At 41.6% G+C, this 17144-nt stretch overlaps 2 protein-coding genes across 2 annotated transcripts; one reads left to right on the top strand and one right to left on the bottom strand.

Annotated features, from left to right (window-relative positions):
- Nucleotides 1-1282: 1282 nt before the first annotated feature.
- fam89a (family with sequence similarity 89 member A) lies at nucleotides 1283-4612 on the bottom strand. The gene is made up of 2 exons (XM_014144447.2): nucleotides 4164-4612; nucleotides 1283-3490 (listed from the first exon to the last, which is right to left on the bottom strand). The coding sequence occupies exons 1-2, from the start codon at nucleotides 4413-4415 to the stop codon at nucleotides 3230-3232; spliced, it is 513 nt and encodes a 170-aa protein (XP_013999922.1). The 5' UTR covers nucleotides 4416-4612; the 3' UTR covers nucleotides 1283-3229.
- Nucleotides 4613-13178: 8566 nt separating this feature from the next.
- Nucleotides 13179-15742, top strand: exoc8 (exocyst complex component 8). The gene is given in 1 exon segment (NM_001140342.1): nucleotides 13179-15742. A coding segment is annotated over 1 exon segment (2070 nt). The 5' UTR covers nucleotides 13179-13289; the 3' UTR covers nucleotides 15360-15742.
- The last annotated feature ends 1402 nt before the right edge of the window (nucleotides 15743-17144 follow it).

Here is a 17144-nt window from a genome sequence, read left to right on the forward strand (position 1 = left end):
CAGGATGAGCCTGCATGAAGGGTACCACATGAGCGAGGAGGATGTCTTCCCTGTAACGCACAGCGTTGAGATTGCCTGCAATGACAACAAGCTCAGTCCGATGATGCTGTGACACACCGCCGCAGACCATGACGCACCCTCCAGCTCCAAATCGATCCCGCTCCAGAGTACAGGCCTCGGTGTAACGCTCATTCCTTCGACGATAAACGCAAATCCGACCATCACCCCTGGTGAGACAAAACCGCGACTCGTCAGTGAAGAGCACTTTTTGCCAGTCCTGTCTGGTCCAGCGACGGTGGGTTTGGGCCCATAGGCGACGTTGTTGCCGGTGATGTCTGGTGAGGACCTGCCTTACAACAGGCCCTCAGTCCAGCCTCTCTTAGCCTATTGCTGACAGTCTGAGCACTGATGAAGGGATTATGCGTTCCTGGTGTAACTCGGGCAGTTGTTGTTGCCATCCTGTACCTGTCCCGCAGGTGTGATGTTCGGATGTACCGATCCTGTGCAGGTGTTGTTACACGTGGTCTGCCACTGCGAGGACGATCAGCTGTCCGTCCTGTCTCCCTGCAGCGCTGTCTTAGGCATCTCACAGTACGGACATTGCAATTTATTGCCCTGGCCACATCTGCAGTCCTCATGCCCCCTTGCATCATGCCTAAGGCAAGTTCACGCAGATGAGCAGGGACCCCAGGCATCTTTCTTTTGGTGTTTTTCAGAGTCAGTAGAAAGGCCTCTTTAGTGTCCTAGGTTTTCATAACTGTGACCTTAATTGCCTACCATCTGTAACCTGTTAGTGTCTTAATGACCGTTCCACAGGTGCATGTTCATTAATTGTTTATGGTTCATTGAACAAGCATGGGAAACAGAGAAACCCTTTACAATGACGATCTGTGAAGTTATTTGGATTTTTACGAATTATTTTTGAAAGACAGGGTCCTGAAAAAGGGACGGTTCTTTTTTTGCTGAGTTTAGATCTCTAGTTAAATATAAATTATATAGCAACTTCAGGGATGCCTCTTTTGAATCAGATATTCATTTTTAAAATGAACAGCATAAGTTGTAGTGAACAATTCTCCAAAACACAAAGGATGTCTATATGGCAGCTATAAAACTAAACTATTTAAATTCACTCTCAAGAAGTGCAATGATCTAAGGGTGATCAATACACTATAAAAGTGGTGAGTGCTGACCCATAAAGCTAAAGCTAATTTTAGAGCTACAAAGTAGACAGTTGTGTTCAGTTGCCTCATTGAATGAGTTTCATGCAGGAATAACACACAAATTGGAGTATCAAGTCATTTTATTAAATCCATAAGTATAGCTATTACATGAGAGCATAATAACAATCTTCCAAAAACAGTAGTATGGTCATTCGCTGAAAAATAAACATGAGGAATGAATTGATATAAAACACACCCTTCAAATACACAGTTTTGTATCTGAGGGAACATAATATATTTTTAAATCCTCCACAGATTCATAGATGAAATTCATATATTATTCCTTTGATGACAGATTCATCCACCTTGACCTTGCCACTAGACTGAAATCAATGTTTAATTTTCTTGGCTTGAGGCCTATATTGACTCCTTTAGGTCTGTAGATTTGGATTCAGAGGCAACAATTTGAGATGAACTGTGGTACAAGAACACAGCTTTCTGATTGGATGAAATCAAGACATATCCATCTGGATATTGCTACATGAAAAAGGAACTAACCAGGATGCTCGTGTACATTTCATATTTGGATTATTGACACTGGTGAACATAAGAGGTTTCCTTTTAGGTGGGAATTGAACAAGTAACGGGAGTTACAGTATGCTGTATGCGGTGCACAACATGTTTGCCATGAGACTGTCAAAAAGACATGACCAGGTTGAGAAAAGTGCTGTGAGTTGAAGGGACAGACAACAATAGCCAAGGTCTGAGACCTAAAAAGGCACTAAATGGAGATTGTTTTTAGTGTTCTGTTTAAATACAGATTTTCAATTTGCAGCTGGTGGCGGTAATATACATTTACAGTGAAGCTGGAGGTAGAAAATTCAGTACATGATCATCACTCACATTGAGGCATAGAAGGTACCGTGAACATTTTCTTTCAACTCCCCATTTTGCATGCTGTTTATGACCTCCAATCATCCTCTGGTGTGTATATTGTTCAATTGCATTAAATCAGTGAAGAAAACATACGTCTCAACAACAGATCAACCTCCTGTATTACAAAACATTCTTGATATATTGTTCGGAGAGTAAGCAGACTAGATGCATCAGGAAGAGCATTGCATTTTACAGTATCATTCCTAAAACCCAATACATTTCAGCAAATGAGCATCAAATATACTCTTTGGTTTACGTACCACAACCACATGAATTGTGGACCAGTTTACACACAAAATTGTCAAAGTTAAAGAATGCATTTCTAGCTTAAATAATTTTGATACGGTCTATGCAACTAAATGCTGAGTGCGCATATTAACTCAAGATAGGGGTCAGTTGGCTATGGGAGAGTATAGTCAACATTGCCATACGTGCACTAAATGCATGTCCTAGTGGGGTCAACATACTTTGACTTCGTAATGGGTACCCTGTATTGAGTTGTTTATTGAAAACAAGGTTTATGGAAGCAACTGTACTTAATTCAACAATGCAGACTTCCCAGTCTTATTGAAGAACTATTAACTGAAAAAGTATGGAGCCACAGCACATTATGAAAGGAAGCACAGTCTGGCGTCTGCACACCATAGACAGGGCTTCTGAGAAGCACATGCTTACTTACCCCTGGTTTTTTTAAACCCTTCCAGAAGTAAGCAATTTCCAGCATTTATACTTTTCTCCAGCCTAGGCAACACAAACCAGTCACAGCTGCCACTACATGCCATCTAAAAGTTGATTTCCTCCCCTAATTGCAGGGACAGGAATCCCATCCATTTTGTTTATCAAGACTGTCCCAGTGTTTGGGATTTCAATCCTGTAAACATTGTGAAGATGACAAGGTGCTTGGAAGTACACACAACCCAATCATAGAAAACTCTAAATGTCCATAGTAATAAGGGAAAAAACATTTATAATAAATAATGAACTTTTGTATAAATTTATATGAAAAAAAAGTCTGCTGAAAAAGGACTATAAGCCAGCAAAACTCAATGCATGGCACAGCTCTTTATAAAAAGCGTATTGCCTCAAACGTGTAGAGTCAAGCTTAGGAACAAACAGCTCAGCTCTTGGGTCACTCAAATGGTGATGTGGAAAGAGTCTTGTAGCCAGGAGTCCTTGTTTGTCCCATTTTTGGGAGATGTTGCCTCACTTCCCTCCGGTTGGTCAGTTGGTGTTGTGCTGGTCTCCTGGTAGTATTCATCATCTTCGTCAAAGTAGCCGTTCTCTATCCCATGCCCGGCGCTGAGATCCTGGCAACTGCCTTTGTACTCTTGGATTGACTCATGGAGGGACCAGAGCTGACACAGCAACGACATATCCTGCTGACGCAATCCCACCTGGAAAGATAAAAATGACACCAGAATTATTTTAAGATCTCCCAAACAGGTGCTTGATACTATACTTATGCCTAACCGTGAGCAATTAGACAAAAGTTGGCAGAGGTGCTTCATGCCTTTAACTATATATATTATTAGTTAAAGTTATATTAATATATATATATATATATATATTTGTTTCCTTTCAATTAAGCAGAAATATTTTATGGGTTCAAATATTAATCCCATTGGAGGATCCTACAGTGAGGCTGATTTTTTTTTTTTTTTGTAAGCTTTCAAAGAGATACTCCTACTGCAACATCTTCACACAAATCAATGCAGTATAGATTGTGTAGGCTTTCAAATGAAACCAAACTGGCATGGTATGAATGTAGGCTATCAAATTCTACAAGCAACAATGTATAAATGTTTCATTGTTGTTGTGGCACCGTTACTAGCTGACGTTGCTGTTATCACACATACATTGGCAACTGCCAGTGTAAAATTGTTGGTTTACATGTTAAAGCCGACCATAAGAGCTAGGATACTAATTAGACCATGAAGTAATTAACAGTAATGGAGTGATTTCTTGATTCTGTCAGAACAGCTGTTACTCTCATTTCACCTCATAAAAAGGACCCCCCCACGATCCTATTTGCGATCATAAATTGTTCACCTCCCCTTCACTTCTTACCATTTCTTTTCGGAGGAGTGCTAAAGCCGCATCAAGGTTGGCCGGTTTATTTGCAAGCAGATTGTCGGAATTGTTTCGCCCACGGCTAAGGTCGTCTTGGATCATGGTTTTCTTTGCATACATCCTCTCCATCTCTCTCCAAGACCCGCCGCTTGAATTTAGCAAGCCGCTTAGGCTCTTTGGCAGTGGGGGTAGCCCCTCAATGGAGGCCAGTGTTCCGCCCGCTGTGCCATTCGCAGATTTACCGTTCATCGTTACACCTTTTTTTTTTACTCAAACAAATTCAATTCTTTCAGTTTTAATACGTTTTAGTCGTTATAAATCACCACATTCGGGAATGAAAAGCACATCTCCGACAAACAACATGCAACAGTCGTTGACACCAGTAATCTTCTCCTTTCGAGCTCCTTTTCTCCTTTCGAGCTCTGATTAACTGGCACTTCCTGTCCCTTTAACACAGTTCGAGGCTGATTGGGCGTTACCCGCAGTGACGGACAGGAAAGGGAGGTTGAATATTCATAACCTATTACCAGTGTTTTTCGTTCGTTCGAGTGACGGTCCTATCCAGGCCGTGTATGCCGCGTTCAAGAGCTAGTCGGAACTAGGAAACCTGGAAAAGTACGATTTACAAGCTGGTTGTAGTTACACGTGACGCATTCAACCAGTTAGCAAGTCGGAAATGTCCGTCTTTCCTAGTTCCGACTAGCGTGTGAACGCGGCATTATTCCTGAAGTAAATCACAGCTCTACAGTTTGTGGAATGATTTATTATGAAGACAGTTATAATGAGCCACCACCAAATAGCCATCATTCAACATTTTATCAAATTAAAGTTCTCAAGCTTATTTTCCTTAGGTTAAACGAACACTTAGAAAAGAAACAAACTTGACATGTGCAACATGAATAGCATTGACTGAGAATAGTACAACAGGCATTACTGAGGGTGGGGGAAATCATCATGACAAGTATGTGTCTGCAGAACAAAGGTGTCAGTATGAAGGACAGATGGTGTGGGCTTTCAATCTATGGTCCTTCTTCACTAACAACAGACCCTCAACAAGGACATGAAGCACAACCCAGAGGCACGTGTCCTAAAAAATGGCAGATATCATTGAAAAAGCAAGGTCTCAACAACTGACATGTCATTTTAAATGTGAAAAACAAAAGAATGTATGTATTCCCTCACTTACAAAATATTATTTTATATGAATTGGCAGTGCATCAATATGAGTTGAAATGAACTCTAAATGAGTTTTTAAATTGTGTAGTCAAGACAAGGACAGTTAGTGACTACCCCATACAGCCTTCATAATCAACATGAGTGCTGGTGCCTTTTCACTGCACTCAAGCTGAAAGGATTATCAGTTTACCCCTGAGGAAACATTAAATACAGGCTAGAGTTAACAGGGTGCAACAAATTTTAGCGCTGCTCTTTTGTCTTTCTTCCTAAAATCCATAATATGCTACTTATTTGTCATTGTGCTAATTGTCTGGGTTGTTCTGTCTCTTGCAGGTCAACAGGAGCAGAAGTTGTGACACAGCTGCCGGTCTTATTGTTGGTCTTTGACTCCTTGAACTCTGCTGCCTTCCTCTCTTCTATGACATTTAGCTCACCCCACTGCCCCTGCACTTTCCTTCCTTAAATAGCATATGCCTTGGTTTTATTCTAGGATAAACATTCCTTGATGCATGTGAGACCACAGACTTAAATAGTACTGTACTTGAAAAGAGCACTATTGGTATTAAATTGCACAATAAGTTTGTCTTTACGGAAACTGTCATTGCTCTCTTTGCCCGTCTAGTTACGTCCTCATAAAACCATCCTGCACTCTTTGAATGTGAATCAACAGACATTTCTCGTCGGTGGTCTACGCCTTTGGGGAGGCAGGAAATCTATTCAAAAGCATCTGAGCATGTATGGGTACTGAAGTATATGTGTCCGAGAATGATGTCATTTTTCAGTCAATTGAATTAGTTTAGTGATATGATGAAATGGCACTTGAGACTCTTATTGATTTCCAATAGTCTGCCATTGTAGTCGGACATTGAGGAGGACTATGAAAAGGCACATTCAGCCAGAAGATACTTAGGGTATTGTAAGAACATTTTATTGTTTAAATAAAATTCATACCAGTGAATAGCAAGCATGTGTGAAATGTTATTCCCAGATCAGCATACCAGACAGACATATTCCAAATTCAAGACAGCAGCAACTATATAAATTGCCTATGTCATAGCAACATTGCCTTGAGCCATCAAGTAGAAGTGGTACCAATGAAATCAATTCTTCCTAAGAGAGGGCATTTCCAGCGCTAAAACATTTGGATAGTTTGAGGTAGAATTTCACAATTGAACAATGGGCTACAAGACATAGTAGATGCAAGCAAAAGTCAAACTGGAAAACTTCAAACCTGTATCTCTTACAGCAGTCCTACATGAGATAAAAAATTACATTTAAACATATAAGCAAAATCTGCTTTGAATTCAAGGAAACACACTAAAACACCTATGCTGAGACTTGTTAAAAGTTTTGCGATATAAAATGGTTGCTGGGCTTTCAGCTCACGTTTCCGTTCTCACGAGAGACAGGAATCTAAATGTGCATTGATTATTGACTCTTGCACCTTGGCTTGGCATACTGGGCCGCTGACGGTCACATTAAGGCTTGCAGAGCTGGCAGTGCTGTTCTGAACTGCAGGAGGGGCTGCTTTGTCCTCCGTGGACGTTGATGGTCAAAGATGTGAGCAGAAGTGCGGTCTTCCCAAAGCCTCTTCCTAGAAACTGGAATGTTGACTCTACTAGGCTTTTCAGGGCCTTCGAAATTGTTGGAATGGTGAAGCTCGGGGGACCCAGGTTTTGATGCGGCCGGAACACCAGAGCGATGGCTGTCCAGTTGTCTGGTGTCTGAGGAACTGGCAGTTTTTGGCTGGTTTTCCAAAGTTCAAACCACCCACAGATGAAGATGCCCTTTTGGTCTCAGCTGCTGGTTTTGAGACAGTGGAGCTACTAGTACTAGCTGCACTTCCAGACTTCCAGCCACTGGCGTTAACAAGGCCTTAGACAAAACTTTGTTTGGTCTTTAAAGCATCTGAGGAGTCACTATGTGGCTTGGTCACAGTGCTGTTGGGTTTGTAAACCCTAGCAGGTGAACCATTGATGTTTAAAAATGCCTTGGTTTTGCTGACATTTTTTGTGGTTTCTGTCCTCTGAAGGGACCATGGGCTCCCCCTGCTATGTAGGTTGTGGTGCTCCCCTTCTTCTGTGGGATAATCAGACCTGGCTGTTCAGGCGAGTTTATTCCTTTAGCTGTTGCCTGAGCTGGAGGAGACAGTACAAGTCTGGGAGACACAGGAGTAGTGAGAGGTTTTGTGGGACTGTTGACAAGAGGTTTTTGAGTTGATGATGGTGGCTGTGAACTCCCTCCTAGCAAAAAACCTTTGTCATTGAATGGAATGATATTCCTTATATCCTGTAATCAGAGCCTGAGACCAAAACATAGGAAATCAAATGTAGATTCACGAAGACACATTCACGAAGCCATATTTTGAATTGCAAATAATATTACTGCTCTCAGCATTCATTAGAGGATTAAAAGACATGTATTACCTGCAGTAGAGACATATTAACACAAAGTACACTGACAGTTGACATTGATGGGACACCGAGCATAACTTACTGTGATTTTAGTTCCAGCGGCTTGGTTGATTCTTTCCATGTGCTTGCAGAACTCAGGTCCATGCCCATCATGATCTCAGCAGTGCACGGATCATCTCACGCAGAGGTGTCTGGAATAACAGGGTATTTCCATGTTATGCTATACTGAAGAAATTACATCAGCAACTTTGCTTTCGTTAAACAGTTGAAGTCGGAAGTTTACATACACCTTAGCCAAATACATTTAAACTAAGTTTTTCACAATTACTGACATTTAATCCTAGTAAAAATTCCCTGTCTTAGGTCAGTTAGGATCACTACTTTATTTTAAGAATGTGAAATGTCAGAATAATAGTAGAGAGAATGATTTATTTCAGCTTTTATTTCTTTCATCACATTCCCAGTGGGTCAGACGTTCACATACACTCAATTAGGATTTGGTAGCATTGCCTTTAAATTGTTTTACTTGGGTCAAACATTTCGGGTAGCCTTCCACAAGCTTCCCCACAATAAGTTGGGTGAATTTTGGCCAATTCCTCCTGACAGAGCTGGTGTAACTGAGTCAGGTTTGTAGGCCTCCTTGCTCGCACACGCTTTTTCAGTTCTGCACACAAATTTTCTATAGGATTGAGGTCAGGTCTTTGTGATGGCCACTCCAATACCTTGACTTTGTTGTCCTTAAGCCATTTTGCAACAACTTTGGAAGTATGCTTGGGTTCATTGTCCTTTTGGAAGACCCATTTGCGACCAAGCTTTAACTTCCTGACTGATGTCTTGAGATGTTGCTTCAATATATCCACATAATTTTCCTACCTCATGATGCCATCTATTTTGTGAAGTGCACCAGTCCCTCCTGCAGCAAAGCACCACCACAACATGATGCTGCCACCCCCGTGCTTCACGGTTGGGATGGTGTTCTTCGGCTTGCAAGCCTCCCCGTTTCCTCCAAACATAACGATGGTCATTATGGCCAAACAGTTCTATTTTTGTTTCATCAGACCATAGGACATTTCTCCAAAAAGTACGATCTTTGTCCCCATGTGCAGTTGTAAATTGTAGTCTGGCTTTTATATGGTGGTTTTGGAGCAGTGGCTTCTTCCTTGCTGAGCGGCCTTTCAGGTTATGTCGATATAGGACTTGTTTTACTGTGGATATAGATACTTTTGTACCTGTTTCCTCCAGCATCTTCACAAGGTCCCTTTGCTGTTGTTCTGGGATTGATTTGCACTTTTCGTACCAAAGTACGTTCATCTCTAGGAGACAGAATGCGTCTGTATTATTTGCGTACTATTGTTTGTACAGATGAACGTGGTACCTTCAAGTGTTTGGAAATTGCTCCCAAGGTTGAACCAGACTTGTGGAGGTCTACAATTTTTTTTCTGAGGTCTTGGGTGATTTCTTTTCATTTTCCCATGATGTCAAGCAAAGAGACAGGTACACCTCCAATTGACTCAAATTATGTCAATTAGACTATCAGAAGCTTCTAAAGCCATGACATCATTTTCTGGAATTTTTGAAGTTGTTTAAAGGCACAGTCAACTTAGTGTATGTAAACTTCTGACCCACTGGAACTGTGATATAGTGAATTAGAAGTGAAATAATTGTGGAAGGACCACCAGAGGACGGGCTCACGGATAGTAGTCAAACAAGGCATGTGAGACAAGGTAACCAGAGGCAATTAAGCAAGGCTGACGGTACTAATGACATATTCTCTTTCCTCTATAAGAGAGAGGAGGGAACCAGCAGGGAGGGGGAAGAAACTATCTCTATAGAATGGCTACCAAGAGAGGGGAGCTATCCAAGAAGATCCATTAAGACGGTGACAAATCTGTGATTGTTGTTATAGTTTACAGATAATTGTAATGTGATCCTGTGTCATCTAAAGAAGATGTATTTTGTTCCTTGGGAGATTCTCATTGATTGTGTTGGAGTGTTTGTATTGTCAGAAATCTCTCAATAGAGAACTGTGTTCAATCAAGAACCTACTCCTGACTCGTTTATTCCACGTTTCCGCTTTAGTGACACCAAATTACTTGGTCAGCTCACATAATCTTTCTGTAAACAATTGTTGGAAAAATGTCCTAACCGACTTGCCAAAACTATAGTTTGTTAACAAGAAATTTGTGGAGAGGTTGAAAAACGAGCTTTAATGACTCCAACCTAAGTGTATGTAAACTTCCGACTTCAACTGTATCTTATACAATTGCCATCAATCTGAAAAGGTTCAGGTTGGTTAGTCAAAGTACCTGACCAAGATCCCAACAGTTTCAGTAAAGGCTCACTGAGTCGAATAGAACACAGTCCACCTCATCCTTCGTAAGAACACACACCTGCACACCTACAATTGAAGATTGTATAAAGAGACAGGTATTGAATAATGGAAAATTAACCACAGGAAAACAATCACATGGACCAGTTATAGCCATGACAGCCAAAGTTCCCACATGCTTTAAATTCTGACAGTTGATGGGCAGCCATTATTCTAATGTATGAGATCTAATCATACACACATTTATCATATCAGATGGTTGATACAACAATGTGAATCGTTCCCACTTAGTGTCATTCAGGGGCTCCATTTGACTTCCCCACCACTGAGCTTTCCCCCGAAGAACGTGTCATCGAACTCCAGAAGCATTGCCCTCACATCTGGACTTGGGTAAAGAAAGATGGATGTAAATAGGGAATGACATCGTTGCTACTAGACTCAACTTATTTTTTTTTGCTGGTTTGGCCATAGTTATCAGTTGGTGTGTATGAGGATGCCTCGAAGTCAAACTGCTCCTGCAGCTGAATGGCAAGCACAACATCTTTGTCCATGTTCAACTAGCGAGCTATTGGTGTTGAAAAGATAATTCAAGTCAGATGGATAGCTACACTGAACAGAAATTAACCCAACATGCAACAATTTCAAAGATTTTACTGAGTTAGAGTTCATATAAGGAAATCAGTCAATTTAAATTAATTAGGCCCTAATCTATGGATTTCACATAAATGGGAATACAGATATGCATCTGTTGGTCACAAATACCTTAAAAAAAAAGAGTTGGGGGGTGTGGATCAGAAAATCAGTCCGTACCTGGTATTGACCACCATTTGCATCATGCAGCGCGACATCTCCTTCGCATAGAGTTGATCAGGCTGTTGATTGTGGCCTATGGAATGTTGTCCCACTCCTCTTCACTGGTTGTGTGAAGTTGCTGGATATTATATAGATTTGTTAAACCTTTTTTTTAACTAGGCAAGTCAGTTAAGAACAAATTCTAATTTACAATGACGGCCTACCCCGGCCAAACCTGGACGATGCTGGGCCAATTGTGCGCCACCCTATGGAACTCCCAATTACGTCCGGATGTGAAACAGCCTGGAATCAAACCAGGGACTGTAGTGACGCCTCTTGCACTGAGATGCAGTGCCTTAGACCGCTGCACCCCTCGGGAGCCCAGTTGACATATTGTTGGGAATTGGGACACGCTGTTGTACACGTCGACCGAGAGCATCATAAACATGCTCAACGGGTGACATGTCTGTTAACCACGCAGAACATGGAAGAACTGGGACATTTTCAGCTTCCAGGAATTGTGTACAGATCCTTGCAACATGGGGCAATGCATTATTATGCTGAAACATGAGGTAGTGGCGTAAGATGAATGGCAAGACAATGGGCTTCAGAAGCTTGTCACGGTATCGCATTCAAATTGCCATAGATAAAATGCAATTGTGTTCATTGTCCGTAGCTTATGCCTGCCCATACCATAACCCCACCACCACGGGGCACTCTTGTTCACAATGTTGACATCAGCAAACTGCTTGCCCAAACAACCCCATACACGTGGTCTGTGGTTGTGAGACCGGTTGGACGTACTTCCAAAATCTCTAAAACAAAATTGGAGGCGTCTTATGGTAGAAAAACGTACATTCAATTATCTGGCAACAGCTCTGGTGGACATTCCTGCAGTCAGCATGCCAATTGCACGCTTCCTCAAAACTTGAGACGTCTGTGGCATTGTAATGTGTGACAAAACAGCACATTTTTGAGTTGTCCCCAGCACGAGGTGCACCTGTGTAATGATCATGCTGTTTAATCAGCTTCTTGATATGCCACACCTGTCAGGTGGGTGGATTATCTTGAAAAAGGAGAAATGCTCACTATCAGGAATGTAAACAAATTCGTGCACAAAATTCACACATTTTTGTGCGTATGGAAAACGTCTGGGATCTTTTATTTCCGCTCATGAAACATGGAACCAACACTTTACATGTACGCGTTTATATTTTTGATCAGTATTTATGAGCCGTTGACCTATAAAGTTAACTAGCTAGTTATCTAACGTTAGCTGGCTATTGAATGCGCTTTACTTTAACTTTACCAACCCTCAGATGACTGTCATCGTGGTCTGATAAATATTATTGTTATATCTACGTATGCTTACCTCAATATCCAGCTTAAGTTAAATATAGATTCATGTTGGTTATTTTTAGGTAGATAACGTTCCAAACTATATCAAATTCTTGCCTGTTCAAAATACGTGTAATTTCAGTCTATAGTGCTTTTGGGAATTCTGGGATACGTTGTTCCTCCACGGAGATTTCACTAGTTACCACAATCACAAAGTCAAAATGGCTATATTGTAAAAAAAAAAAACATTTTTTACAGACATTCATTTAAGGTTAGGCATAAGGTTAGCAGTGTGGCTGAGGTTATGATTGGGTTTAAAATCACATTTTACGAAAAATCAATTGTAGAAATAGGCGGGGTTTATGACTTTGTGGCTGAAGTAACTAGTGATGACACTGTACAGTAGCACTCGCGAATAAATGTTGTCCAACTAAACATTTACTCGGGATTTTGCATAACGCTTACACTGAAATAAAAGAAAACGTTCAAACTAATATTGACTGTCATTTTGATCTCTCAATAGCAATACAACTTCGATGACTGAGCACACCATGTATTTATGATTCAATGCATTTATTTATTAAACCATACCAGAGAGGAAAAAGAGAAGCGGGAGGGTTTACTCTGCCCAAAATCTGTCCACGAAAATAAGACCAAGTGAGGAATTTTTGTATGGAGGTCAAAGAGAGTGTCGAATTTATATCGGGTTGTGCCTGTTGTTCACGTGAGTATCTGCCCTCTTATTGGCTATAATGGTCACACCTGATCTCACAAGCTTCAGTCTGCCTTCCATCTTTAACGACATGTATTTCCATTATTAGAGCGGTCACTCGATTATCTTGCCATTATAATCGAAAGTCTTTGACCATAATACACATTTTGTTGGCCACCTAGTTCTCGGATGTCTCGTGACGTTTTGGGTGTTAACCTATTTCCCCCTTCCCGACTGTTAGCACTGTGCAGCTAAAATAAAAAAAAGAACAAACCGGTCAGCTGTCGTTCTCACCTATTTCTGTCTATTATTATTTTTCTAGCACGTTTGTAATCTGAAGAATATACCTTAAAACGTTGGAGATGACAGACCAGGCGAACAGACTGCGCAAGCAATTGGAATCAGCTAATTTCGACCCACAAAATTATGTCAAGCATCTCTCACAACAGTCTGATGGCGACAGAGATTTGCAGGAACATCGTCAAAAAATACAGACCCTAGCAGATGAAACGGCTCAAAACCTGAAGAAAAATGTCTACAAGAATTACAGACAGTTCATCGAAACTGCCAAAGAGATTTCGTACCTGGAGAGTGAGATGTACCAACTGAGTCATATTTTGACAGAGCAGAAGAGTATCATGGAGAGTATAACTCAGTCTTTGCTCTCAACAGATAAGGATGAAACGGCAAAGGAGATGCTGGCAGCATTCCCCAAAGAGACAGAGGAAGTGAAACAGAGAACACTGACTACACTGCTTGAGAAAGTAGAGGGGTGCAAAAACATTATGGACACCCCAGGCAGGTATTTAGTGTACAATGGCGACCTGGTTGAATATGATGTGGACAACATGGCACAACTTCAAAAAGTGCATGCGTTCCTGATGAATGATTGCCTTCTCATTGCCACCTGGTTAGCGAATCGCCACGGTACAGTGAAGTACAAGTACAATGCACTGTATGATCTGGAGAGCTTTGCAATCGTCAACGTGAAAGACCATCCCCCAATGAAGGACATGTTCAAAATCCTGATGTTCCCCGAAAGCCGCATATTTCAGGCAGAGAACAGCAAGATTAAAAAGGAGTGGCTGGAGATCCTTGATGAGACAAAGAAAAATAAAGTGACTAAGGAAAAACATAAGACGGAAGAGGTAGAGTTGCCCAATTCACCTGTGAGACCAGAGGCCTTGGTCTCGACCAACCCTTTTGATGACGAAGAGACCAACCCTTTTGACTCAGAGGAGGCAGTGGATCTGGGATTGGAGTGGATCCAGGAGCTTCCCGAGGACCTGGACGTGTGCATTGCTCAACGGGACTTTGAAGGTGCCGTGGACCTCCTGGACAAGCTGAACGAGTACCTGAAGGACCAGCCTGTCAATACAAGGGTGAAGGAGCTCAGGGTGAAGGTGGATGAGCGTGTCCGACAGCTGACGGAGGTGCTGGTGTTTGAGCTCTCTCCCGACCGTTCTCTCCGTGGGGGACCCAAAGCGACCCGTCGGGCAGTGTCTCAGTTAATCCGGCTGGGGCAGTCCACCAAGGCCTGTGAGCTCTTCCTGAAGAACCGAGCCGCTGCTGTGCAGACCGCCATCCGCCAGCTGCGCATTGAGGGGGCTACTCTGCTCTACATACACAAGCTCTGCAACATCTTCTTCACTAGCCTGCTGGAGACGGCCAAAGAGTTTGAGATGGACTTTGCCGGTAACACAGGCTGCTATTCGGCATTTGTGGTCTGGTCGTGCTCATCCATGAAGACGTTTGTGGATGCCTTCAGTGGGCAGGTGTTTGACAGCAAGGAGAGCCTCTCCACTGCTGCTGAGTGTGTCAAGGTGGCCAAGGAGCACTGCAAGCAGCTCAGTGAAATCGGCCTGGACCTCACCTTCACGCTGCAGTCCCTCCTGGTCAAAGACATCAAGGCAGCCCTGCAGAGCTACAAGGAGATCATCATTGAGGCCACCAAGCACCGAAACTCTGAGGAGATGTGGAGGAAGATGAACCTAATGACTCCAGAGGCTCTGACCAAGCTGAAGGAGGAAATGCGCAGCTGTGGCATGAGCAGCTTCAATCAGTATACAGGAGACGACTGCTGGGTCAACCTCAGCTACACCATTGTGGCCTTCACCAAACAGATGATGGCTTTCCTGGAGGAGGGGCTGAAGCTCTACTTCCCAGAGTTGCACATGGTCCTGCTGGAGAGCTTGAGGGAGATCATCCTTGTGGCTGTGCAGCACGTCGATTACAGCCTCCGGTGTGAACAGGAGGCAGAGAAGAAAGCCTTCATTCTCCAAAATGCCTCCTTCCTGCACGATACTGTCCTCCCTGTGGTAGAAAAGAGGTTTGAGGAAGGAGTGGGGAAACCTGCTAAGCAATTACAGGACTTGAGAAAAAGTGCACGGCCCATTCGTGTCAATCCTGATAGCACTATGTCTCAGGTCTAGTGGGTGGATGATAACCTGTTGTGAACAGCACTTTTTGTTGTATTGATGCCACTGTTGAACTTCAAATCTTTGGCCAGAACTGATTAAATCTTTATTCTGCCATGTCGTATAGGCTATTCCATGATGATTATTTCTTGAATGTGATGTTGAAGACAATGACATCGATATAGTTTGTGATTTTAGAATTTCATTTATTTTTCCTATGCTTGATGATATAGCATTACGAATAGTAGGCTAACTGGAATAAGATGACTGATTCATAAAGCCATGTATTAACTTAATGCAGTTAGGAATGTTATTCATTTGTATGAATGCGCCTCTGAAAAACGCTATGGTATCCCACAAATTATCTCTCAAAATAAAAAGTGTATGCATTATAACAATTTTGTCCAATTAATGAAAAAACTATTTGTTAATATACTGTTTGATTAACTTTCTGCAAGACGATGGAAATTCTAAGGATTACTGAACCAAATGGTGGAAAAGGATTTTATATATGACTGAGTGTTATGATAAAAAAAAAGATCAAGAGGGCAGGGGATTTTTTTGACACTATAATCTTCTTATACAATCTTTTTCATATCCCTAGTGAAGATTTTCAGAACAAAGCCTCAAAAAGACCTTTTGTTATTTCTGGATAAAATAGGGGTTTTATGTTAAATGTTTTCCATCATAACTGATTATAGTCTTCTAACATGGCATCAAAATTCACATAGTAAGTCTCAGGATTTTCTAAATGGATAATGGATTGGATATTCAAAATATTTCAATTATTGTTGTAACAAACCCAATTCACATAGTAAAGACATAAGAGGGTAAGGTGATAAATATTATTTGGTGTGACAAGCTCTTCGATAGGCAATTATTTTCCACTTGAAATAACTGCTATGGATATGATTGACAATTTTGGGGAGAAACAAATTCTGGCATACAGTCTTGACAGCTACCATATTTCCTGCATCATTGGAATAAAAAAATAATCTTGAAATCATTCAATCAAAGATAGCCTATAGTACATTTTTTGATAGTCTAATTTGGGATTGTGTCATACAAAGCATGAGTTATCAATTGTTCATGTTGTGGAGTTTTTCCCATTGTATGAAGCAATTATACTCTTGAAATGACAGCCCCTTGACTGGATCTCAGATAATCTGAGACCAATTGATTTATAAACTGCCACAATGGATGTAAATTATTCCAAGCCTGCTGCATTGCACACATCAGGGCCAGGGAACACATTGTCCTGACTAGTTAATTATGCCTGACAGGACATTTCAATGACCGTGTGCTCACAGGGATGCCAACCAATTTGGCAAGGACAATGGGTGCATATGCAAAACATGTGAATCATGGATAGATATAGCTTGACCTACATATCAGTAGGAAAAGGGAAACGTTCTGGGAAAATGTGCCACATTTTCAGAATATGCATCCAGCGTTTCATTAAATGGTTAGGTTGAAAATCTAAATGAAATTAAATCACCACCAACATGCATTGCACATTCAATAGCATGTGAAATGTGCAGGCAGGTGCGTCTGCTACCCATATGGTCTAAGATAGTCTACTGGTTAATAACAAATTTAGTATCACCGAGGTGTAAATAGCCTACAATGACCATATTTTTTCACAAACGTTGGGACTCCTCACTGTGATTAAGGGGGTTGTAGTTTTTTGTTGTTCATAAACGTGAAATTCTTATTGTGAAGCTGCAGTTGCAGAACTGATCCACTCGGGACTACAACGCCAACAATTCCCACTCGCGCGCGCCTGCGTAAAACGGGCAA

The sequence above is a fragment of the Salmo salar genome, chromosome ssa15 (assembly GCF_905237065.1).
Source record: "Salmo salar chromosome ssa15, Ssal_v3.1, whole genome shotgun sequence".
NCBI classification, from domain to species: domain Eukaryota; kingdom Metazoa; phylum Chordata; class Actinopteri; order Salmoniformes; family Salmonidae; genus Salmo; species Salmo salar.